This window comes from Aotus nancymaae, unplaced genomic scaffold (genome assembly GCF_030222135.1).
Source record: "Aotus nancymaae isolate 86718 unplaced genomic scaffold, 86718_ANA_hifiasm-v0.15.2.pri h1tg000021l, whole genome shotgun sequence".
Lineage (NCBI taxonomy): Eukaryota > Metazoa > Chordata > Mammalia > Primates > Aotidae > Aotus > Aotus nancymaae.
Window position 1 is genome coordinate 11729850 of NW_026988433.1, and position 25897 is coordinate 11755746.

Genomic DNA, 25897 nt, shown 5'->3' on the forward strand with positions numbered 1-25897 from the left:
GCAATCTCGACTCACTGCAACCTCCGCCTCCTGGATTCAAGCAGTTCTCCTAGCTCAGCCTCCTGAGTAGCTGGGATTACAGGCACACACCACCACGCCCAGCTAATTTTTGAATTTCAGTAGAGATGGGCTTTCGCCATGTTGGTCAGGTCTCGAACTCCCAACCTCAGGTGATCCACCAGCTTTGGCCTTCCAAAGTGCTGAGATTACAGGTGTGAATCACCGCGCCTGGACTCTTTCTCTAGTTTCTTAAGGTGGAAGATTTGCTTATTGATTTGAGATCTTCCTTCTTTTGAAATGTAGGGCTTTATAATTATAAATTTCCCTGAGAACTATACTTCATAAATTTTTACTTTATCCCACAAATTTCATAAATTGGAGTCTGTTTTTTTTTTGTTGTTGTTGTTGTTTTTTTGAGGCAGGGTCTTGCTCTGCCGCCCAGGCTGGAGTGCAGTAGTGCAGTCTTGGCATACTGCAACCTCTACCTCCTGGGTTCAAGCGATTCTCCTGTCTCAGCCTCCCAAGCAGCTGTGATTACAGGCACGTGCCACCACATCTGGGTAATTTTTTTTTGAGATGGAGTCTTGCACTGTCACCCAGGCTGTAGTGCAGTGGCGTGATCTCAGCTCACTGCAATCTCCTCCTCCTGGATTCAAGCAGTTCTCCTGCCTCAACCTCCCAAGTAGCTGGGACTACAGGCGTGCGAAACCATGCCCAGCTAATTTTTTTGTATTTTTAGTAGAGACAGATTTTCACTCTGTTGGCCAGGATGGTCCCAATCTGACCTCGTGCTCTGCCTGCCTCAGTCTCCCAAAGTGCTGAGATTACAGGCGTGAGTCACCACACCCAGCCTTTTTTATTTTTTTTGAGACGGAGTTTCACTCAGTCACCCAGGCTGGAGTGCAGTGGCACAATCTCGTCTCACTGCAACCTCCACCTCCCAGGTTCAAGTGATTCTTCTGCCTCAGCCTCCCAAGTAGCTGGGACTACAGACTCGTGCCACCACGCCTGGCTAATATTTTTTATTTTTAGTAGATATGGGGTTTCATTGTGTTAGCCAGAATGGTCTCCCATCTCCTGACCTCATGATCTGCCTTCCTCACCCTTCCAAACTGCTGGGATTACAGGCATGAGCCACCATGTTCTGCTACCTGGGTAATTTTTCTATTTTTAGGAGAGATGGGGTTTTTCCACGTTGGCCAGGCTGGTCTCGAACTCCTGCCCTCCGGTGATCCACCTGCCTCGGCCTCCCAAAGTGCTGGGGTTATAGGCATGAGCTGCTGTGCTCAGCCAGAGTCTGGTATTTTTGTACATCTCATTGCATTTTCTAATTTCCCTTGTGATTTATTCTTTGACCCATTGGTTATTTAGGAGTATGTTAATTTCTACATATTTGTGAATTTTTTAATTTCCTTCTGTTACTGATTTTTGATTTCATGTGGTCAGAGAAGATTCCTTGTATGATTTCATCCTTCTTAAATTTATTGAGTGTTCTTTTGTGGCCCAACACAGTCTGTCGTGGAAAATGTTCCACATGCACTTGAGAATGATTTGTGTTCTGATGTATTATTGGATGGCATGCTTTATATATATCTGTTAGGGCCAGTTTAATTCTAGTGTCACTCAAGTCTTCTCTTTCCTTGCTGATCTTCTGTCTAATTTTTCTATCCATGATTGGAAGATGGGATATTGAGCTCCCCAACTATTGTGGTTTTTGTTTTGTTTTGTTTTGTTTCGTTTGAGACAGAGTCTCACTCTGTTGCCCAGGCTGGAATGCCGTGGTGCAATCATGGCTCACTGCAGCCTCAACCTCCCGAGCTCAAGTGATCCTCCCACCTCAGCCTCCTGAGTATCTGGGATTATAGGTGTCCCCTACCAGAGCCAGCTAATTTTTTTATTTTTGTAGAGACAGGGTTTTGCCATGTTAGCCAGGTTTGTCTCAAACTCCTGGACTCAAGAGATCCACCTGCGTCAGCTTCCCAAAGTGCTGGGATTACAGGCATGAGCCATTGTGCCTGGCCTATTATTGTTGAATTGTCCATTTCTCCCTTCAAATCTGTCAGATTTTGCTTCATATATTTTGGAGCGCTGTTGTTTGGTTTGTTTATAATTGTTATATCTTGATGAATCGACTGTTTTATGAGTATATAATGTTCTCCTTTTTCCTTGTCTCTTGTAACAGTTTTTAACTTAAACTCTATTTTGTATGATACTCATATAGGCACTCTAACTTTCTTTTGATTATTGCTTGCACAGAATATTTTTCTATTCTTTTACTTGCAGCTTATTTGTGTCTTTATTTTATTTTTTTGAGACAGAGTCTCGCTCTGCCACTCAGGCTGGAGTACAGTGGCGGGATCTCAGCTTGCTGCAACCTCTGCCTCCCAGGTTCAAGCAGTTCTCTGCCTCAGCCTCCTGAGTAGCTGGGACTGTAGATGTGTGCCACCGCACCTGGCTAATTTTTGCATTTTTAGTAGAGGTGAGGTTTCACTATATTGGCCAGGCTGGTCTCAAACTCCTGACCTCTTGATCTACCTGCCTCAGCCTCCCAAAGTGCTGAGATTACAGGTGTGAGCCACTGTGCCCAGCCTATGCCTAATTTTTTTTTTTACACTCCAGCAAGTGGAAAATTTTAAAAATACTATTTGTGTCTTTTAATCTAAAGAGAGCCTCTTGTAGACAGCATACAGTGGGTACTTAAAAAAAAATTATTCTGACAATTTCTGCCTTTTAATTAGAGAATATAACTCATTTACATTTAATGTCATTACTTCTAATTTGATTTCTTTTTCTTTTTTTCTTTTTTCTTTTCTTTTGAGATGGAGTCTCACTCTGTCACCCAGGCTGGAATACAGCAGTGGTGTGATCTCTGCTTATTGCATTCTCCACTTCCTGGGTTCAAGTGATTCTCATGCCTCAGCCACCCAAGTTGCTGGGATTACAGGTGTGCGCCACCATGCCTGGCTAATATTTGTATTTTTTGTAGAGATGAGGTTTTACCATGTTGACCAGGCTGGTCTTGAACTCCTGACCTCAAGTAATCTGCCCAACTGCACCTCCCAAAGTGCTGGGATTATAGACATGAGCCACCACGCCTGCCTTGTTTTCTATATGTCATATCTTTTTTGTCCCTCAATTCCTCCCTTACTGCTTTCTTGTCTGTTAAATAGATGTTTTCTAGTTTTATTCTGAGACAAGGTCTTGCTCTGTTGCCCAGGCTGGAGTGCAGTGGCACGACTGTGGCTCACTGCAGTCTTGACCTCCTTGGCTCAAGTGATTCTCGTGCCTCAGCCTCCTGAGTAACTGAGACTACAGGCCATGCCCAGCTAATTGTTTTAAATTTGTTTTTGAGACAGGTCTTGCTATGTTGCCCAGGCTGGTCTTTAACTCATGGCCTCAAGTGATCTTCCTGCCTCATGCTCCGAAAGTGTTATAGGCATGAGCCACTGTGCCCAGCTCTAGTGTACCATTTTATTTCTCTCTCTTTTTTTTTAAACATACTAACACCAACCGGAATCTCTTGGGTGTTTTGCTCTATTCTTTTGAGTTATTTTCTGAATTGCTGTCCTTCCTCCACCTAGTTCAACCCCTCAGAATCACCAAGCTTAAGGATATTAATGCTGGATCTTTTTGTAAAGACAAGAACCTTTCTGTAGTGTGAATAACAACTCCCTGCTATATTTGTCATAGTCTGGAATCAGATTGTCACATGTCGTGTTTTCTAGGAGTATGGTTCCTGTTTTAATGTAGTACACGTCAGGTTAAAGATAAGCCAGAGATAGCCATTCAGGAGAGAACTGCCAGGAACGAGGCCCTTCCTAGTGGAGGGGCAGTGGGTTTGGGTATGTACAGTGCTATGATGTTTGTTTTTCAGCTCATTCTTGGAATCCCAGAACAGGCCTTAAGTCTTCTCCACATGGCCATCGAGCCCATCTTGGCTGACGGGGCTATCCTGGACAAAGGCCGCGCCATGTTCTTAGTGGCCAAGTGCCAGGTGGCTTCAGCAGCTTCCTATGATCAGCCGAAGAAAGCAGAAGGTAGGCAGCTGTACAAAGATTGTAAGGCAATGCTATTCCAGAAAGCTTTAAAAGTTTAGGACCCAGAAGAAGAAAAGACATTAAATTTGGGACAGTATTTAAGTTCTGAGTGTTCACAAATATATATTAAAATTTCATGCAGCATTTAAAGTGCTTTCACATGCATGCTTGGCAGGAAGATTGAGGACAAGTGAATGGTTATTTTAACCCTGTAGAGCCAAGTACCAGGCTAGAAGTCAGAACTTAAAGACTTTTTTTTTTTTTGAGACAGAGTCTCACTCTGTCACCCAGGCTGGAGTGTAGTGGTGTGATCTCAGCTCACTGCAACCTCTGCCTCCTGGGTTCAAGCAGTTCTCCTGCCTCAACCTCCTGAGTAGCTGGGATTATAGGCACCCGCCACCATGCCCAGCTAATTTTTGTATTTCTAGCAGAGATGAGGTTTTCATCACGTTGCTCAGGCTGGTCTTGAACTCCTGACATCAGGTGATCCACCCGCCTTGGCCTCCCAAAGTGCTGGGATTACAGGCATGAGCCACCGCACCCAGCCTTAAAGACCTTTTTGAAAACCTTACCCTAATGGTTTGTTTTTTCTTTCTCAAAGAATAGAGAATATAAAAAGCATCTTCTGGTACATGTTGAACAAATAAAACTAAATATCAAGTTTTGAAAACTATCTGTGGAACGTTGAGTTAAATGTGTGTTATTTTCTCCACTTTCCATCAGCTCTGGAGGCTGCCATTGAGAACCTCAATGAAGCCAAGAACTATTTTGCAAAGGTTGACTGCAAAGAGCGAATCAGGGACGTCCTTTACTTCCAGGCCAGACTCTACCACAGCCTGGGGAAGACCCAGGAGAGGAACCGGTGTGCGATGCTCTTCCGGCAGCTGCATCAGGAGCTGCCTGCTCATGGAGTACCCTTGATAAACCATCTCTAGAGAAGACATCCCTGCTGGGCTGCTGTGCAGAGTATAAGATTTTGGACTTGTTCATGTCCCCTCACTCCCTATAAATGATGTATTTTATCTTGTCAATAAACTGCATTCTGATTAGTTTGTCTTATTCTGTTGCTGGTAACTACGTATTCATTTTATTCCCCTTTTCTTCCCTTTTGGTAGCAAAGGATGCCAACTTTTTGTTAATAAACAGGCATTTTGCCAACAAGGTAGTGCAAGCATCTCAGATTATGTTCCCTCTGGGCAAAATTGCCAATATCTTTATTAGAAATTGTATACACTCCATCATTATGTAAATTCCTTTAGCACATATTCTCAGATAAGAGCTTCTGGGAATTGGTAGATCTCTCCAGAGTGGTCAGTGCAGGTATTATGAGGCTTGGACTTTCTTCTGAGGCTTCCCTGCCTTGTTGGACTGAACCAGGGCTTGCGGTGCCCATGGGTGCTCATGAGGACTTGTTGGTTCTTGACTGAAGATTAAGAAGGAAAAGATTTTTCCACGGTTTTTGGACCAATGACCAGAAACATTTTTCAGTCCCTTTCTAGGTGTTGGCTCTCTTATATACTCTACACGGATAAGTTTTTCTTTTTCTTTCTATATTTAACCCTATAAAGGAGGGATAATGATAAATTAAGTCCAGGAATTTATCATGAGTAACGTGATTGTAAATTAAGAAAGAATCCAAAGCTCAGAGGTGTGAGATGCTATCACCAACTATACAGTGTATTTTAATTTACATTTCTTAACCCTGCAGTTAAGCAGAAGTCAGTTAACTGCTTTTTCTGTTCATGAATTTCTTATCCTTGAGTGTTCACAGAAAAATGCCATTGTTTCAAGTCCAAAGCAGCAGCTGTACCCAAATATTGTTTTGGTTTTATTTTCCAAGATGGAATCTTGCTCTGCTGCCCAGGCTGGAACGCACTGGCATGATCTTGGCTCACTGCAGCCTCCACCTCCTGAATCCAAGGGATTCTCCTGCCTCCGCCTCCCAAGTAGTTGGGACTACAGGCATGCACCACCATGCCTGGCTAATTTTTGCATTTTTGATAGAGATGGGGTTTCACCATGTTGACCGGGTTGGTCTCAAACTCCTGACCTCAGATGATCCACCTGCCTCGGCCTCCCAAAGTGCTGGAATTACAGGCATGAACCACCGCCCAGCCCAAATAGTCTTGATAAAGCAACAGAGAACCAACTAAATTTTGCAGCTCCTGTTATTGGTTGGTTGTTAAATTTAAAGTTTCTGATGGGAAGTAATTTCTCTCCAGAGCTCTTTGAAGCAGTGTAAAACAGTTGTATCTATTAGGGTACATTTGCTGGCCAGGTACATTTACTAGCCAAAGATAGCTGCTCTGGAAACAGAAGATTTGGTGGAGAGATGGAGATTAATTGGCATGTTGATTGAAAATCTTTCCTTTGATAATTCATTTGAAAGGTTATATACACAGATGGTAAACACTGAGTAACATTAAAGGCTATGTAGTAAAAGGAATTTTTCCACCTGTAATCCTAGCACTTTGGGTGGCCAAGGTGGGTGGCTCACCTGAGGTTAGGAGTTCAAGACCATCCTGGCCAACATGGTGAAACCCCATCTCTACTAAAAATACAAAAATTAGCTGGGCAGGGTGGCAGGTGCCTGTAATCCCAGCTACTTGGGAGGCTGAGGCAGGAGAATCGCTTGCACCTGGGAGGCGGAGGTTGCAGTGAACTGAGATCGGGCCATTGAATTCCAGCCTGGGTGACAAGAGTGAAACTCCATCTCAAGAAAAAAAAAAAAAAAAAGTAATACTTCCCCGTAGGAGCTAACTGTTATCAGTTCCTTTTTATTCTTTCAAATATATTTTTTCATCTGATGTCATTTTTTAATCAATGTATTGAAAGCAAGAGCCTTTCGGTTTAAGAAGTGGCCTTAGCTACTCTGCCTCATCAGAAGGTTGAAGAAATGGGGTCAGGTTGTTCAGGTGACCCCACAGATATCAACATAAAAGCTTGACGTTATCACACCTGACTAGGACCAGCTATTCAACTCCTGGGGCCCAGTGCGAACTAAAAATGTAAGGCCTTTATTAAGAAGTAATTAAGAATTTCCAAGGCCAGATGTGGTGGTTCATGCCTGTAATCCCAGCACTTTGGGAGGCCAAGGTGGGTGGATCACCTGAGGTCAGGAGTTTGAGACCAGTCTGTGCAACGTGGTGAAACCCCATCTTTAGTAAAAATACAAAATTAGCCAGGCATGGTGGTGCATGCTTGTAATCCCAGCTACTTGGGAGGCTGAGACAGGAGAATTGCTTGAACCTGGGAGAGAGACGGAGGTTGCGGTGAGCCGAGGTTGTGCCACTGCACTCCAGCCTGGGCAACAGAGCAAGACTCCATCTCAAAAAAAAAAAAAAAAAAAGATAACATAGAAGATAGGGCAAAGGAAGCAATCAGATACATATTTATCTCTGGTGAGTAGAGGGATGACTTTGCGTTCTGTCCCATGTCCCCCGCACCTGTGAAGATAAGCTATCAATTTACATTGCCTCGGAGAACTTCAACAGAACTGCTTTAGGGTCAAGATCTTGGAGCCTACCAGGAATATTCTTGTGGGCAAAATGTGAGGGAGGTGTGAAGCTTTTCATCTTTGTAGCAGCCTTACTTAGGAACCAAAATGAGAGGCAGGTTTGCATGACCCAGTTTCCAGCTTGACTTTTCCCTTTGGCTTAGTGAGTTTGGGGTCCCAAGATTTCTTTCCTTTCACAGTACTTTGGTGTGATGAATCCTGCTGTCTGCATTTGGATGTTCAAGGTTGGGGAGGTGGAACATTCCAGTGAGCAACATGAGCGGCACACGGCTCAGAAAGGAAGGATGGAGCCTCCGCAGGACAGAACAGTGCCGTCCTGGGGGGTGAGGTAATTTTAAACTCTTACTTTCAGCCCCTCCCTTGTATACTGTTCAAGTTTTCTGTAAAAATAAGATTCACATGCTTTGTTTACTTATTTTCTTGGCAATCTGTTGTCAGGACAACAAGATCTGTTTTCCTAGAATAGTATTTTCTGGTGTTCCTGGAGGAGAAAAAGCCAAAAAACAAAACAAATTCTTAGTTTCATATTTCTAAGAAGAAAATGGTTTCCTTAAGTGAGATGATTCTTATAAGAATCGCAACTGTGAGACTAGGTGCCGTGGCTCAAGCCTGTAATCTCAGCACTTTGGGAGGCCGAGGCGGCGGATCAACTGAGGTCAGGAGTTCAAGACCAGCTTGGCCAACATGGGGAAACCCCGTTTCTCCTAAAAATACAAAAAATTAGCTGGGCATGGTGGTGCCTGCCTGTAATCCCAACTACTCGGGAGACTGAGACAGGAGAATCGCTTGAACTCGGGAGGTGGAAGTTGCAGTGAGGTGAGATAGCACCATTCCACTCCAGCCTGGACAAGAGCGAAACTCCATCTCAAAAAAAAAAAAAAAATTGCAACTGTGATGTTTCTGCCTTGTTCTAATTCACTTTAATAATAAAGGCACACAAATTGATGAGGGTTTTAGCTCTGTGCAAAGTTAGTATCACTGAGGACTTTTGTACCAAGCACAGGGCTAGTATCTTTACATGCATACATCATTACATTTAAACCTCACGGGAAACCTGTGAGCTAGATACTATTATTATCCCCATTTGACAGCTGATGAAACCAAATTGGGAGAGATCAAGTCATTTGCCCAAGGCCACACAGCTGGTAACTAGTGAAACTGGGATTTGAACCAAATCTGTCTGACTTCAGGGTCTTTGCTTTCACCCACAATGCGGAGAGTATGCAAATGTTTCAGATATGGTAGCTGCCTAGACGCTAGAAACAACATATAGGTTTATTTGGCAAGTCAAAATACAAGAGTGAAAAAGGAAGGAATAAAGAAGGAAGGAACGTGGCTGTGCATCACATAAATGGTACAGCCCTTGCTTTAAGATATCAGAGAGAGGGCTGGGCACGGTGGCTCACGCCTGTAATCCTAGCACTTTGGGAGGCCGAGGTGGGTGGATCACCTGAGGTCAGGAGTTCAAGACCAGCCTGGCCATCAGAGTGAAACTCCATCTTTAAGGAAAAAAAAAAAAAAAAAAAAAAAAAAAAAAGACAGGAGAGGGCAGGGAGGGCCTGGCTCACAGCATTTCAGGAAACTGTATTAGGAAGAAGCAACTCTTGAGCTAGGGTTTGGATTTGTAGGGACACTTCCTAACCTTTCTTTCTTAATTTTACACAGCTGTGTGTAAAATTAAGTGTTTTGAAATTTTTTTAAAGTTTTTTTTTAAACTTTGAAGTTTACACAGCTGTGTGTATATCTACGTTTCTGCCTGTGTGAGCTAAAGTGTCCTAATAAAACATAAGCAATTTAGTAACATGATGTAACGTACAGAATTGTTTAACGAGTAGCAGGAAAAGACATCCAGTAACAGGAGAGGACACCCAAATCCATGTTGGTCACCTTAGTAAAGCAGGGTTGCCAAACTATTTATTGCTCATAGGCCGAATCTGTCATGCCACCTGTTTTTTACGGCCTGCTAAGAATGGTTTTTACATTTTTCTTTTTGTCAAGATGGGTCTTCCTATGTTGTCCAGGCTGGTCTCGAACTTATAGGCTCAAGTGATCCTCCCATCTTGGCCTCCCAAAGTGCTGGGATTGTGATCACACATATAGGGGTGAGCCACCACACCTGGCCTTTCACATTTTTCGATGGTTAAAAACCAAAACAGTAATATTTTGTGACTTATTAAAATTATATGAAATTTAGCTTTCAGTGTCTGTAAATAAAGTTTTATTGAAACACTGCCGCATGCATTCATTTACTATTTCCTGTGGCTGCTAGGATGGGAGGGTTGAGTAGCCGCATTAGAGCACCTATGGCTTGCAAAGCCTAAAATATTTACTATCTGGCCCTTTACAAAGTTTGCTGACCCCTGCCTTACAGTCATAAATGCCCCAGATAATCTCCACCAGCTCTGATACATATCTGGGGGCGGGGGGAAGGAGAAAATACAAGAATATAGCAAAGTACAGGACTGTGCATCCCCCATTCAGAATTGACTGTTGCTAACAGTTTGCCATTTGCCTCATAACCATTTATTAGTACGAAAAGGGATAAAACTTGACAACATGCCTTATGCTCCCTGTCCTGTTCTGTGCCTACTTTCTTCTTGTGGCAGACTGTCACGAATTTAATGTATATTCTTCCCTTTGACTTTAAAAAAACTTGTATGTAAGCATGTGTCCATGAACAGTATCTACTGTGTGGGATTGTAAGATACACACAAATTGTGCATCGTGCTGTATTCTGCAACTTGCTCTTTTACTCAACATTATGTTTTTGGGATTTCCTTATGTCAGCACAGATCTAATGCACCAATTTTATTTTTTGTTATTATTATTATTTTTTGAGATGGAGTTTGCCCCTGTTGCCCAGGCTGGAATGCAATGGCGCGATCTCGCCTCACTGCAACCTCTGCCTCCTGGGTTCAAGTGATTCTCCTGACTCAGCCTTGAACTCCCCATCTCAGGTGATCCACTTGCCTTGGCCTCCTAAAGTGCTGGGATTACAGGCGTGAGCCACTGCACCTGGCTGTTGTTATTTTTTAATTTTTAATTTTTTTTTAAAAAATATTTGGAGACGGAGTTTCATTCTTGTTGCCCAGGCTGGAGTGCAATGATGAGATTTCAGCTCACGGCAACCTCTGCCTCCTGGGTTTAAGCAATTCTCCTGCCTCAGTCTCCTGAGTAGCTGGGATTACAGGCTTGCGCCACCACGGCCTGCTAAATTTTTGTAGTTTTAGTAGAGATGGGGTTTCTCCATGTTGGTCAGGCTGGTTTTGAACTCCCGACCTCAGGTGATTGGCCCGCCTTGGCTTCCCAAAGTGTTAGGATTACAGGCGTGAGCCACCGCACCCGGCATAATGCACCCCTTTTAACTATTAGATGGTATTCCATCAAACAACTGAAATGAGTTCTATTTATCCATTCTTTAGATGAACATATAGGAAGTTGTTCCCAGGTGTTTTTTTTTGAGACAGTCTTGGTCTGTTGCCCAGGCTAGAGTGTAGTGGTGCGATCTCTCCACTTCTGGGTTAGCGATTCTAGTGCCTCAGCTTCTGGAGTAGCTGGGATTACAGGCACCCGCCACCACACTGGGCTAATTTTTGTATTTTTGATAGAGATGGGGTTTCACCATGCTGGCCAGGCTAGTCTTGAACTCCTGGCCTCAAGTGATCTGCCTTCCTGGGCCTCCCAAAGTGCTGGGGTTACGGACGTGAGCCACTGCGCCCGGCCTCAGGTTTTTACTATTTCCAACAAATGTATGTATGTTGAGTAACATCAGAAGAGGTGGATGGCCAAGTGCGTTGGCTGTAATCCCAGCATTTTGGGAGGCAGAGGCAGGAGGATCCCCTGAACCCAGGAATTCAAGACCAGCCTGGGCAACATAGGGAGAACGCTATCTCTACAAAAAATAGAAAAAATTAGCTGGATGTGGTGGCATGTGTCTGTAGTCCCAGCTACTCCGGAGGCTGAGGCTAGAGGATCACCTGAGCCTGGGGAGGTCGAGGCGGCAGCGAGCCGTGATCGTGCCACTGCACTCCAGCCTGGGCAACACAGAGAGAGCCTGTCTCCAAAAAAAGGGATTGGGGTGAGGGTAGGGGTGAGGGTGAGGGTGGCGGTGGGAGTGGGAGTGAGGGTAGGAGTGGAAGTGGTCCTTTCTTTGGCTCACTGCATGTGAGTGACCCTACAGCCTAGAAATATTAGAGAAGCTCATCGGAACGGGCTGGAAATCCACCCAGTTGACCAGAGGGCTTTGAAACTTTCATTAATTTGAAGGCTGACTCGCCTCTGAACTCGATTCCCTTTTGGCTGTTTGGCAGGGTCAACGAGACATTCCCTGGGTCGTTCGACGCGGCAGGAATTCAGGGAGCCCTCTAGGTCTTCGTTTCCCCTCTCCCCCGCACAGTGCTGTTATCCAGCGGGGGGACCCAACGCACACTTAAGGCTCCAGCAAAGTAGGTGCCAAAAAGGAGAGAATGGGAAGAATATGCTGTATCTCACAAAAAGCATCCAAGTAGTCGTCTCGAAAAGCCAGAACGTCAATGGTGCATCCACGTGGGCTGGATATGGGAGAGGAATGCCTTCCTCCAGCCCTTAGGGCCGGCACTGAGCAAGTGGTCAGTCGGGAGGTGGCTGCGGAAAGGGGCTCCCCCGAGTCGGTGGTGGCCCGAAAACTAGGCCGCATCCACCGCCCGGCGCCTAGCGTAGGGGCAGCAGCCGGGTCGCAAAGGGTTGCTCCGGGTGTTCCCGCCGGTTTGGGGAACTTTCCCAGGGTCGGCCTGGCGGCGCCCTGCACTCCCCGCATTTGGCTAAACAAAGCGAGCGCTGCCGGCGCGGCCCGCCCGAGGGCGCCGCGGGAAGAACCTGGACAGGTGCGCGCCGCGGGCGAGCGAGGACAAAGTTACGGCGCCCCACCCGCGCTCTGCGCCCCGCCAGGCTCTCCCCGCCGCCGCCTCCGATCCTCCCGGCCGGGCCTCCCTTCCCCCGCTCTTGGCCTCCTCCCTTTCTTCTCCCTGCCCGCCGCCTCGCCGCTACTTTAGTCTTCGCAGGCTCTCGCCTCCCCACCCCTCCCCGGCGCGGGGTCGAGCGGGCGAGGGCGCGCAGGGGGCGGTGCGCGGCGGGCGCGGGCGGTTCCGCGCTCGGGTTTCCCGCGGCCGTGGCCAATCCCCGCGCTGCCCGGGGCCGCGTCGCGCCCGAGCCGAGCCGGGCGGCTCCTCCCGCCCCCGCCCCCCGCGCGCCCGCCGCCCGGGCAGAGGAGAGGAGCGCGCGGCCGCGCAGAGCAAGCTGAGCGGAGCCGAGCCGAGCCGAGCCGAGCCGGGGGCGCAGAGCGCGGGAGGCGGCGGCGGCGCGGAGCCCAGGTGAGCTGGCGGTAGCCGGGCCCAGGGCTGGGGACGCAGCCGCCGCGGCCCCAGGCGCCTGCTGCTTTTCCCTCTCAAGGCGGGGGACTGCCGCCGGGATGGCACACAAAGCCCCGAGGCTGGCCTGGGGCTCCTAACGCCGAGGGACCCCACGTGCGCCGCCCCACGCCCCGCCACGTGGAGGGACACGGTCCCCGACACCCCTTCCCCCGCGTCCTCAGGGCGCCCTGGGCCTCGGGATGGCCTCCTCAGCTGGGCCGCGCCCTGTCCTGGTGGCAGGGGCGGTCCTGGAGTTTGGAACCGCTGCCACCGGGAGCCGGGGCCGTCAGGGTTCGTGGAGGCGGCCGAGGCCCACCCCCTCGCGTTTGACAGGTGGGGAAACCTGGAGCGCTCCCGGGAAGAGAGGACCAGCGGACTTCGGGCACCCCCACCCCGCAGCCTGCCTATCTCGGGGCAAACCCAGGCCCTGGTGGCTTGGACACCAGGTGGCAGGACCCTAGGCCAACAGTTGCGGGGACCTAGGGGACCTTTGGCTGTCTTCGGTCTGCCCTTTCACCACCCCCACCACACCTCTTTTCTCAGCCGGAGCCTCACAGGCTTGGTCCTTCTGACCTAAATTCACCTCGGGGCTGCAGTACGCTGTGAATGCAGAGAGGTGTCCGCCTGACTCTCAGGGACGCTGGACCCAGCCCCTCTCGGCATTGGGGCTCGGTGCCTGGGGTGCCACCCCACCCAGCCTTGAGCTTTTCCTGGCTTTCTCCCAGCCCTTGCACTGCCCAGTTGAGGAAGTGGGGTGCTTCCACAGCTCGGCCAGCCTGCCCCCCGGCCGCTCTCACTTGGTGCCCCTCCGATCTCCCTCAGAAGGTTGAGGGGGAGGGATGGAGCTTTGGGGAGGGCATCTCAGTGCCATCAGCAAGAGAGGGGTACCTGGCCTCCACATGGGACCTGCAGTGTCCATCTTACTACAGGCAACTTTACCTTCCCCAGACTGGTGTTGGGAGTCCCCACGCAGGGGACAGAAACTTCAGGTGCCCTAGAGCTGTGCTGCCGTTAACCACTCCCCTCCCCTAGCTCTGCCTCCAGAGGAGAGAGAAGAGGATGGCTTTATGTCCCCATAAGCTCCTTTGTTCCTTGGAGGAGGCGGGGGCTGCAGTAAGGGGAGGGCTTTGGGGGAGTCAGCCGCCCTCTTCCCTAATCACCCCACGAAAACGTGCAGTTTCGGAATAAACAGTGTGCAGGACACGCAAATGCAGCTTTGGGGTGAGCCCCAGATCCCCTTCCAGACTGCTGCTCGTATACCCTTCCTGTGGAGGAAGCAGGCATTGTGATGAGGACGCGAAACGCATTTTTGTAATGAAGAGTAACAGCCATCATTTGATGAGCCCCTAACTTGGATAATAATAATACTTATTTTTTTTTTATTTATTGAGAGTCTCGCTCTGTTGCCCAGGCTGGAGTGTAGCGGCATGATCTCGGTTCCCGGGTTCAAGCGATTCTCGTGCCTCAGCCTTCCCAGTAGCTGGGACCACAGGCACCCGCCACCACGCCTGGCTAATTTTTGTATTTTTAGTAGTGACAGGGTTTCACCACGTTGGCCAGACTGGTCTTTGACTTCTGACCTCAAGCAATCTGCCTACCTCAGCCTCCCAGAGTGCTGGGATTATAGGCATGAGCCACCTGCTGGCCCTAGACAATAATAATAACAATGTTAACAACTAACATCTATTGAGTTCTTGCTGCGTGCCAGATTCTGTGCTGTGTTGCGTGCATTATCTCATTTAATGCCTACCAAATCCTACAAAGCAGGGGATTTTAGCCCTATTGTAGAGATTAGGAGATTGAGGTTTACAAAAATCCTGCAGTGTTGCTAGGATTTAGCCCCATTTTATGGAAGGGCTCAGAGAAGTTGAGCAACTTGCCCAGAGTCACACAGCCAATGCAGGCATGTCAGGCCTTAGAACCTTTGTGCTTTGCCACCTGTTCTAGAGCAGAGGCCCTTGCAAGGCTGCCCTCAGCTGCTTGAGGAGCCCAGGTGCTTGTTTGGTTTTCTCACTAAATCACTGTTTGCCGATGCAGCTCTATGCAGGGTCTGTAGTACTGCCCATCCTGAGACTTGCCTAGTGGGCTGGTAGCCAAATATAGTCACTAATAACCACGCACTAGTTCTCATCTGGGGGTGGCCCCACCCCACCCACAAGGATTTGGAAAAGTTTGGGGATGATGTTTGGTTACAAAATGATGCTAAGTCCTCCACTGTGAATGCATAAACTCGTCAAAAAAAAAAAAAATGATGCTAAGCACTCTTGGCTTTTAGTGGGCAGGACCCAGGGATGCCCGCTAAAGCGTCCAGGGCCACGACATAAAGAATCACCCTGCTCAAATGCCAATAGCGCCACTGCTGAACAACACCATAAGAAATGAGTGCTGTCGCAATGGAAGGAGCAGAGGACTTTGAGGGTTCTGGAGAAATCTCAGGCTGGTGTGAATGTGGGATGCTCCCTGAAGGAGGTGTCATTTGTGCAGAGCCTTGAAGGATGGGCCAGAAATCAGAGATTGGGTGGGAGTAGGAGGGAAAGGGCATAGGGTGGAATGACCTAGCAGAGGGAACTTTGTACAATAGCAGGGGGTTTCCTCTTTGCGAACCTCATCCTAGATGGAAGATGAGTGGCCAGACACCACTCTCAGGGGAAAGGACCGGGCCAAGTGGGGTAGGCCAAGCCTGTTTTGAAGGCATTTTTGGCTCCAATTTTTTTTTTTTTTTTTTTGAGACGGAGTTTCGCTCTTGTTACTCAGGCTGGAGTGCAATGGCGCTATCTGGGCTCACCGCAACCTCCACCTCCAGGGTTCAAGCAATTCTTCTGCCTCAGCCTCCCGAGTAGCTGGGACTACAGGTGTACGCCACCATGCCCAGCTAATTTTTTGTATTTTTAGCAGAGATGGGGTTTCACCATGTTGACCAGGATGGTCTTGATCTCTTGACCTCGTGATCCACCCGCCTCAGCCTCCCAAAGTGCTGGGATTATAGGCTAGCCCAAATTTTAACATGGGCCACAGAATCACCATTATTCTATCAACTCATTGTATGGAAGGGCTCAGAGAGGCTAAGTAATTTGCAGAGGGTCACCTGTGACCTTCCCTCCCCAGCATGCTTTCTTCTTGTTGCTATGGCAAACGTTTCATTTCCTGATCCTGGGGATTTGGGGCAAATGATATTTCAGATTTTCCTTTAAATTAGAGCGTCTTATATTGCTTTTTGTTTGTTTTGTTTTTTTGAGATGGATTTTCGCTCTTATGTCCCAAGCTGGAGTGCAATGGCATGATCTTGGCTCACTGCAACCCCCACCTCCCAGGTTCAAGCGATTCTCCTGCCTCAGCCTCCAGAGCAGCTGGGGTTACAGGCGCATGCTACCACACCTGGCTATTTTTTTGTATTTTTAGTAGACCCGCGGTTTCACCATGTTGGCCAGGCTGGTCTCGAATTCCTGACCTCAGATGATCCTCCCGCCTCAGCCTCAACCCAAAGAGGCAGATCACCTGAGGTCAGGAGTTCGAGACCAGCCTGGCCAACATGGTGAAACCTCATCTCTACTAAAAATACAAAAATTAGCCAGGCGTGATGGGGTGTGCCTATAATTCCAGCTACTTGGGAGATTGAGGCAGAAGAATTGCTTGAACCGGGAGGCAGAGGTTGCAGTGAGCCAAGATCATGCCACTGAACTCCAGCCTGGGTGACAGAGTGAGACTCTGCTTTTTAAAAAAAAAGAAGGGGAAGCCAAGGAAGGCCTGAGAACTCAGGAAGAGAAGGTGCATCAGGAAAGGATACAGACCCCAGAGGACCTTGAGCCTTGATTTTCTCATCTGTGAAATGGAGCCGCCCACACCTACCTAGAGGGTGGCTATAGAGTTGATCTTCTGTATGGAAGACCCCAGGACACAGCTTGGCTCAAGGTAATTGTTCCAAAAAGATCACATCCTCCCTTCCTCTCTGCACTCTGCCTCCCCCTTCTGAAACATGGGGGGAAAGGAGGGGCGTGGGTCGAGGGGGCGGGGTTCAGGAGCTGATCTCCGCTGGGCTTCCTCTCAGGCCAGCTTTCCATTTCTGCCTTCTTGGCGGGTATTCCTGGCAAAGCTATCAGGACAGACTGGGCTGCCTCCACTGGTGGCCACAGGGCCATGGCACTGTCTGTCTGGTTAGGTTTTCTCTACTTTGTGGATTTATTGATTTGGAAAAAAAGTCTCACAAAATATATACTAATAAAATCACATGGGGACCTGCATTTAACAAATCGTGGCTGGGTGCAGTGGCTCACAACTCTAATCCCAACACCTTTTGATGCCAAGGCAGGAGGATCACTTGAGCCCAAGAGTTCAAGACTAGCCTAGACTTTGTCTCTACAAAAAAATTTAAAAATATTAGCCAGGTGTGGTGGTGCAGGCCTGTAGTCCCAGCTACTTGGGGGCTGAGGCAGGAGGATCTCTTGAGCCTGGAGGGTTGAGGCTGCAGTAAGCCATGATGGCACTGCTTACTGCATTTCAGCCTGGGCAACGGAGCGAGACCCCATCTCAAAACCAAAACCAAAACAAACAAATAACCATCATAACTGAAAAGAATGGAACTGAATAAAATCTAGACTGTCCCTGAAAAATCACACTTGTAATGAAATGACCATGACTTGATCCAGGAGGCAGTGGGTTTGTTTTATTTTGGACGGAGTTTCGCTCTTGTTGCCCAGGCTGGAGCGCAGTCACACTGATCTTGGCTCACTGCAGCCTCCACCTCCGGGGTTCAAGCGATTCTCCTGCCTCAGCCTCTGGAGCAACTGGGATTACAGGTGTGCGCCACCACGCCTGGCTAATTTTTGTATTTTTAGTAGAGACGGGGTTTCACCATGTTGGCTAGGGTGGTCTCGAACTCCTGACCTCAAGTGATCCGCCCACCTGGGCCTCCCAAAGTGCTGGGATTACAGGCGTGAGTCACGGTGCCTGGCTTTGGCTCCTTATCCTGGCAAATTATGGTTGTTTTCTGATGGAGTGGAGTCCACCTTCCCTGGGAGGTTATGGGATGGAAAGCATTTCCGAATAGTTTTTCGGTCTGAAAAATAAGATTTGACATTACTCTTTGTTTTCTACCCTGATTGGACCCCTTCCTCAACAAAACCAAAATAATAACAATAAAAAAGGCATCTTTAAAATGGTGTGTATTCTGTTAAGTATTGTAGGGAAGACCCCTGGCTCCTGCTTTCCCTGTCGGGGATGTTACTGATCAAAATGGGAAAGGGATGATTTGAGCTGCCCGTGTTTTCAGTTTCTGTGGTGTTTGTCGTATTGCCACTGAATTTCTTTTTTCAATTATGAAACATTTTAAGCATAGAGAAAAGCCAAAGTTTTGTTTTGCTTTGTGTTTTTGAACTGACTCGCTTTTTGGAAAGCTGGAAGGAGGCCCGGGAGGTGACGGAAACGGGGCAGAGCGGGGCGCCCTGGCTCCGTAGCCTCAACCCTTCACCCAGCCCACTCTTTTGGTTGGGCGGGGGCGCTGGTGACAAGCTGTGCCCTGGGAACTGAGAAATGCTGGGGCTTGGTTCCTGGCCCCCGAGAAGCTCCCAGGTGAGTGGCCTTTTGGAAAAGATGAACAATTTTGGCATCCTTTCCCTTTTGAAAAGGAACGAAAGAAAATGAGAAGATTCTGTTGTGCCCCCACCCCCACCCCCACCCCACCCCACCCCATCCTGAAAGCTGCCGAGAAACTATTTTTATGTTGCCTCTTTTTATCCTGGTGGCTTCTGTAAATAGTTGAGAGATGGCGGTTGCCGAGATAAAAATGCTAATCCCAACCTGGAAAAGAGAGAGGGACGGTGGTCCTCGGAGGAGAGGCGGGTGGGAGTCAGCAGGGAGGCCAAGGTGTTGCCCCTCTGCCCATGCTTATGCGTGAGGCAGGAACCCAGCGGGTGGGGAAGGAGGCCTGTGGGTGGTGCCTGAGAGAAGCTTCTGTTAGAGAAGTTTAAATGGGGAACTAGTGTTTTGCGGGGGCCAGGGTGCAGGGGGAGAGCACATTCCCTTTTTTGTTTTTGAAATGTGCTTTGGGGCATTGCCTTCAAGGCTTCTGGCAGAGAAATATTTCATTTAGGTTCATCTCAGACAGTGCTGCCCTCTGGGTCCAGGTGTGGGGACAGGGTGGGCCCCTCAGAGCTGTAGGGCTGGCTCCCTGCGCTCTTCCTGTCCCTCACCTGAGGAGGCTTGCAGCTAGATGTAGCACGATGTCCAAAAGGTGGGGAGGAGGGAGGGAGAAGGGTCGTGGGTGGCCCAGGCACCGATGCCTGTGTATTCTGAGCTGTTCCTTTCCATCTCTGATTTGCCAAGAGCATGCTGGAGTTGAAGTCTTTTTCTTGTTCATTACAAACTGAAATTCCAGGTGTTTTCCAACCTCTTCCTTCTGTTCCATGAAAGATTGGGAAGGGTGCAGTGGGGGAAGAGGGAGGAAGATGGTTTCTACCCTTTATTTCTAAATACCTCCCTCCCCTAAACACACACCCAGAGTCACCCCACATTCATAACTTCCTCACACTTCAAGACTGGGGCTACCCGTGCACATCTGGCTTTATTTTTATTAATATTTTTTAAAATTTAACATTTTTTTTGAGACAGAACCTTTCTCTATTGCTCAGGCTAGAATGCAGTGGTGCAATCACAGCTCACTACAGCCTCAACCACCTGGCCTCAAGGGATCCTGCCACCTCAGCCTCCCACGGAGCTGGGACCACAGGTGTGCAGCACCACATTTGCCTAATTAAAAAATTTTTTTTTGTGGCGATGGGGTCTTGCTGTGTTGCCCAAGCTGGTCTCAAACTTCTGGCCTCAAGCAGTTGTCCTGCCTCGGCCTCCCAAAGCACTAGGATTACAGGCGTTAGCCACCACTGTGCCTGGCCCACACCGGGCTTTAGATGCCTGACTGCATGACTGGGGCCATTCTTTCAATGCCATTTTGTTATTGACTGAGTAACAGCTGCCTAAGAACTCTTAAGGCAACTTGGCCCTGGCGAGCAGCAAGGCAGGGGAGCTGCTTGCTCCGAGCATCCAGGGCGGCAGGGGTCACTGGGCTGCAGGGCAGGCCACCTGGACCTCTTCCTGTCTTACTGCAAGCCTGCTGGGCTGCCTGGATGAGGTCATCTCAACCTCCCTGAGTGTCAGTGACTGCATCTGCAGCCTCTCTTGGGTTGATTGCAAAAGCCGTGTGAGAGTGTGCTCTTACGACACACGGAAGCAAGGGTGGGAAATTATATGCATACGCTGTTTTTAATTTTGTGAAATGTGATGCATATGGACAAGGGCTAGAAAGGAAGAGGAAAAGAGTGAAGTTAGCATGTTGGGATTAGAGATTTAAGAGATTTTGTTTTAAAATAAATTGAAACCTGCTAGGCGCAGTGGCTCATGCCTGTAATCTTAGCACTTTGGAAGGCTGAGACAGGTGGATCTCTTGAGCCCAGGAGTTTGAGACCAGCCTGGGTAACATGGCGAAACCCCATCTTTACAGAAAAGACAAAAAATTAGCCAAGTGTGGTGGTGTGTGCCTGTAGTCCCAGCTGCTCGGGAGGTAAAGTGGGAGGATCACCTGAGCCCAGGAGTTCGAGACTGCAGTGAGCTATGATTGCACCACTGCACTCCAGCCTGGGCAATAGAGTGAGACCCTGTCTCACACACAAAAAAAGGAAGCCAATTGACTGCCTTGAATTTGAATTCAATAACTGCCCAAGTTCTTTCTTGGCAACAGCTTCTATGTGGTGAGCATTCACACCTGTGCCCTCCTGAAGCACTCATTAGCTGGATGATGGTGGGCAAGTCAGTCAGGCTCCCCGTGCCTCAGTTTCCTCACTGGTGGAACAGGGATAATAACAGGACCTATTTAGCCACTTCCCTGCCCCATCCTTGATGTTTTCAGATTAAAAGAAAGGAAAAGCAGTGTTGGAAGTGCTGGTTTCTGCCTGTCGAGGTGAAGGCTGTCCAGGTGGCCAGAGGCCTTGCAGCTACCTGGCAGTTTGGCTTTGATAGGATCCTTGGGGTGTAGGGAGATAGCAGCTTTCCTCTCAGTCAGCTCTGTCATTGGTAAGTCAGGGCCCTTGACTGTAAATGATGGAAAACTTATTATGAAATAGCATAAGCAAAAATGGAAATGTGTTGACTCATGTAGTTAAAAACTCCTGAGATACATGAGCTTCAGGCATGGCCGAATCCAGGTGCCCAAACAGTGTCTTCAGTCTCAGCTCTTTTCCATCCATTACCTCTCTTCTCTCTTCTGAGACTTCATTCTGAAGCAGGGTTCTCCCCAGCCCCTGGTAGCTTTAGGAATATATCCTCTGAGCTCTAGGTTCAATAGAAAGGACATTTTTTTCAACACTTCCATAAAATCACAGAATAAGACCCAATAGACTGACTTGGGTCACACATCTCTCTTTTTTTGAGACAGGGTTTCACTGTGTCACCCAGGCTGGAGTGCAGTGGTGTGATCACTACTCACTGCTGCCTCAACCTCCCCAGCTCAAATGATCCTCCCACCTCAGCCTCCCTAGTAGCTGGGACTACAGGTGTACACCACCATGCCCAGCTAGCTTTTTGTATTTTTGTAGAGATGAGGTCTCCCCATGTTGCCCAGGCTGATCTCAAACTCCTGGGCTCAAGGGATCTGCCCATCTCAGCCTTCCAAAGTGCTAGAAGTACAGGTGTGAGCCACCGTGCCCGGCCCACACATCTACTCTTTTCTTTCTTTCTTTTTTTTTTTCAGATGAGGTCTTGCTCTGTTGCCCATGCTGGAGTGCAGTGCAGTGGTGTGATCTTAGCTCACTGCAGCCTCCTCCTCCTGGGTTCAAGCGATTCTCATGCCTCAGCCTCCTGAGTAGCTGGGATAACAGGAATGTGCCACCATATCCGGCTAATTTTTGTATTTTTAGTAGAAATGGAGTTTCACCATGTTGGCCAGGCTGGTCTCGAACTCCTGGCCTCAAGTGGTCTGCTCACCTTGTCTTCCCAAAGTGCTGGGATTACAGGTATGAGCCACTGCGCTCAGCCTCACATCTACTCTTGAGTTACCCACTTGACCAGAGCAATTGATGACTGGCTGGCCAGGCTTGAGTCATGTTTGAATCTCTGAAGCTGATGGTAGGGTCAGCTCCATAAGGCTACCTCTCACATAGAGGGATGGCTTCCCAGACATATATTGAGCTACTGTTATCAGACCAAAGAAACGTCAACTCTAGGCCAGCTAAAGAAAGCTTCTGACCTTCTTATGGCCTTGGGACGGAAGAAATAACAACTTCTAGCTAGTATTTACTGAGTGCTAGCTGTGTCCTAGAAAGTTCTAGGCCCTGGAATTCGGCTGTAAACAGGAGGGCAAAGTCACAGCTCTCATGAGTTAGTCATGTCCGTGACCCTGTGCCCAAACCCTGTGCATTTCTCCTCCAAGCACTTTGAGACCCTGTGCCTTCGCTCTTGTCTCTCTCAAACACAGGTCGAGGTTCCCAGGAAGGCAGAGGAATGGGCTGCGTGTTCTCCCTCGTTAGAGATTTTGGCCCAGCCTGGACTTTATTCAGAATACAATATGTGGACATGGCAAGGCTGCACCTGTAATTGTTGGCCCCTTTCTGAAAAATGTAGCCTGGTCGGGCACGTGGACTCACACCTGTAATGCCAGCACTCTGGGAGGCTGTGGCGGGTGGATCACTTGAAGTCAGGAGTTCGAGACCAGCCCTGGACAACATGGTGAAACCCTGTCTCCAATGAAAAATACAAATATTAGCTGGGCATGGTGGTACGCCTGTAGTCCCTGCCTACTTGGCAAGCTGAGGCAGGAGAATTGCTTAAACCTGGGAGGCGGAGGTTGCAGTGAGCCGAGATCGCACCACTGCACTCCAGCCTGGGCAGCAGAGCAAGACTCCATCTCAAAAACAACGACAGTAACACTCAGGCCAGTTGTCGTCCTGCCTGGAACCACTGCGTGATTTGGGCAAATCAGTTAAACCTTCTGAGCCTTCATTTTTCTCATTGGTGGAATGAAATGGTCAGAGCAGGTGACCACTGATGTGTGCTCGTCTTCACACTGACATTCAGTGACTCAAAAGCAGGGGCTGCAGACTCAGGCACCTGTAGTGGGGAGGGAGGGCGTGAGATGTGAGCCAAGGGGAGGGCGTGGCCTGCGGCAGGCAGCCTGTCCTCAGCTTCAGGGAGGCACTGGGGAGTGGTGAGGACTGTGGCGTGCTGGCGAGTGTGTCCCTTGCCAGAGCTGCAGCGAGTGGTTACCAGGATAGAACACAGGCCCAGTGCTATCAGTGTGCAGTTCTTCAAGAGAATCTGGAAATTTGCACTTTTTTCTGAAATCTCCTGGCTCTGAAATGTTGGCATCTCATTCAAATCATTATTTATTTATTTATTTAGGCATAGGCTCTCACTCTGCCACCCAGGCTGGAGTGCAGTGGCGCAATCGTAGTTCACTGCAGCCTCCAACTCCTGGGCTCAAGCTATCCTTCCGCCTCAGCCTCCTGAGTAGCTGAGACTACAGCTACCATCCCCAACTAATTTTTAAAAAATTTTGTAGAGATGGGGTCTCACTATGTTGCCCAGGCTGATCTTGAACTCTTAGCATCAAGCCATCCTCCCACCTCAGCCTCTGAGAGTGCTGGGATTACGGCCATGAGCACCTCTTCTTCAGATAGCTTTGAGCCTGGTGTACAGCCAACATGTCGATGGCCACATGTCATCCAGGAGTCACCGCTTGCAACCTTTCTGTTTTAGGGACTATGAGGAGGACAGGGTGTCTGAAGCCTGAGAGATCGCGATTGCCATCTGACAAGGGACGGCGTTTGTCTTTGGGGACCCAGTTGTTTCACTGGCCCCACACTAAAGCGCACTGAAGGAGAGCCTGTTGTAACAGTTGGTGTCACTGGATCTGATAACCCTGCTTAGCTAGGCAAGGGCCCTGGGTCTGGAATATTCCAGCACTGCCTCTGCGGATGCAGCTGAGCCTCTCAGGTCTCCCCCTTGAGCTTTGGGAAATGCTTCAGAGTCTGTGGCCTCCAAGGCAGCCGGCTTCCCCGAACCCCACTGGTTGGGCGGGGTGCTGTATTATCTTCCTAGAGAAGCTGTGACCAAGCCCCACTCGCTGGGTGGCTTGAAGGACAGAGGTCTGTTCTGTCAGTTCTGGAGGCCAGAAGTCTGGATCAAGCTTCAGCAGGACTGATTCCTTCGGAGCGCTGGGTCTGTTCCGGGCCTCTGTCCTGGCGGCTGGTGGTTGTTGACAATCTCTGACGCTCCTAGGCCTATAGAAGGAGCCCCCACCCGCCTCCGTGTCCGCATGGCCGTCTCCCTCTGTGCTGTCTGTGCGTCTGCATTTCCCCTTTACTAGGCTAGGCCTGTTGGACTAATGACCTCATTTTCACTTCATCATCTCCTTAAAGGCCTATCTCCAAATAAGGCCACATTCTGAGGTCCTGAGGGTTAGAACTGCCACATACCTTTTTGGGGGGCACAGTTCAACTCACAGCAGGGTCCGAGCCCAGTCCCTGTAGCTTTGCCCTGGGCCGCCCTTGGCTGTAGTCGTCATCATCATCATCGGCTTCCCACAAAGCTCTGGCTCCTTCCAGCCCCTGCTCCCCAACTTGCTTCCTGCTCCCGGGCTCCAGACCGGGGGAACTTGTTTCTGTTGCCCTCCCTCTCCCACCTCTTTTCCACAGGGGGCCTTCTCAGAAGCTGTTTCCTTTGCTGGGAACAAATTCCTGCTCCCTTAGCACCTACTCACCCTGTAGGTTTCAGCCTAAATAGCCTTTCCCCAAGAGGGGCCTTCTTTCACCCACCCTTAGATCTCAAGTAGGCCCCTCTGCTATTCTCTTTGGTCACACCCTGGCCTTCTGCCCTAGTCTGTGCTTGTAGATTCACTTGTACATCTGCTGTTTTTTTTTAAGATAGAGTCTCATCCTCTCGCCCAGGCTGGAGTGCAGTGGTACAATCTCGGCTCACTGCAACCTCCACCTCTGGGTTCAAACGATTCTCCTGCCTCAGCCTCCTGAGTAGCTGGGATTACAGGCGCCCACCACTGCATCCAGCTAATTTTTTTTGTATTTTTAGTAGAGATGGAGTTCTACCATGTTGGCCAGGCTGGTCTTGAACTTCTGACCTTGTGATCTGCCCACCTCGGCCTCCCAAAGTGCTGGGTTTACAGGTGTGAGCCACCCTTGGCTCTCACCTACTTTTTTTTTTTTTTTTTTTTTTTTTAGACAAAGTCTCGCTCTGTCATCTAGGCTGGAGTGCAGTGGTGTGATCTTGGCTCACTGCAACCTTCACCTCCTGGGTTCAAATGATTCTCTTGACTCAGCCCCGAGTAGCTGGGATTATAGGTGCAAGCCACCATGCCCAGCTAATTTTTGTATTTTTAGTAGAGACGGGGGTTTCACCATGTTGGCCATGCTGGTTTTGAACTCCTGACCTCAGGTGATCCACTTATCTCGACCTCCCAAAGTGCTAGGATTACAGGCGTGAGCCACCGTCCTGGCCTTGTGCACCTACTTTTAAATGTTGGTACTCGTCACTGGACTATCAGTCCCTTGAGGGCAAAACCACATCTGTTTTGCTTATCCAGCAGATGATCATTCCTTTATAATTACTCGATGAAAGAACCAATGAATGAATGAATTTCCTTGAGGACCTCTGTGGGCCTCAGTTTCCCCATGTGAGACACAGTGTGGCTGGCTGAGCCCATTTTCCTAGGGGGGACATTGATGTCCTAGGCAGGACATCGTCCGTGGCCTTGGCAGGATCCTTGAAGCCGTTTTGGGCCTTTATGTTGTGCCCGGGATGAGGCAGCTTCAGGGGTGTCTGGGCTTGGGAGCACCTCCTTGGCACCCATGGGCAACTTGCTGTGGGGGAGGCAGTGGACGCAGCTTGGAAACAGCCCCTAGGAAACGAGAAGGTGTTTCCTGGAGGCCTGTGCCACTTGGCTTCCTGGCAGAGGAAGGAAC

The 25897-nt window shown here is 49.0% G+C and overlaps 2 protein-coding genes across 10 annotated transcripts in view; both read left to right on the plus strand.

Annotated features, from left to right (window-relative positions):
* The window catches only part of ANAPC5 (anaphase promoting complex subunit 5), a 47293-nt gene extending 42207 nt beyond the window's left edge, over window positions 1-5086 (plus strand). For all 3 annotated transcript variants that reach the window (XM_012468934.2, XM_012468936.2, XM_012468935.3), the window contains 2 exons: window positions 3875-4037; window positions 4761-5086. In XM_012468934.2, the coding sequence (XP_012324357.1) occupies window positions 3875-4037; window positions 4761-4972 (375 nt within the window). In that variant the 3' untranslated portion in view covers window positions 4973-5086. The remainder of the gene's footprint in view (window positions 1-3874; window positions 4038-4760) is intronic.
* Window positions 5087-12820: 7734 nt separating this feature from the next.
* Window positions 12821-25897, plus strand: part of CAMKK2 (calcium/calmodulin dependent protein kinase kinase 2) — a 59095-nt gene continuing 46018 nt past the window's right edge. For 4 of the 7 annotated variants that reach the window (XM_064379696.1, XM_064379694.1, XM_064379697.1 and 1 more), the window contains exon 1: window positions 12876-12902. The gene's annotated coding sequence lies outside the window, so the exon portion shown is untranslated. Of the gene's footprint in view, window positions 12903-16562; window positions 16851-25897 lie in introns of those variants that run through there. The other 3 variants (XM_064379691.1, XM_064379695.1, XM_064379692.1) reach the window with 2 other exon arrangements.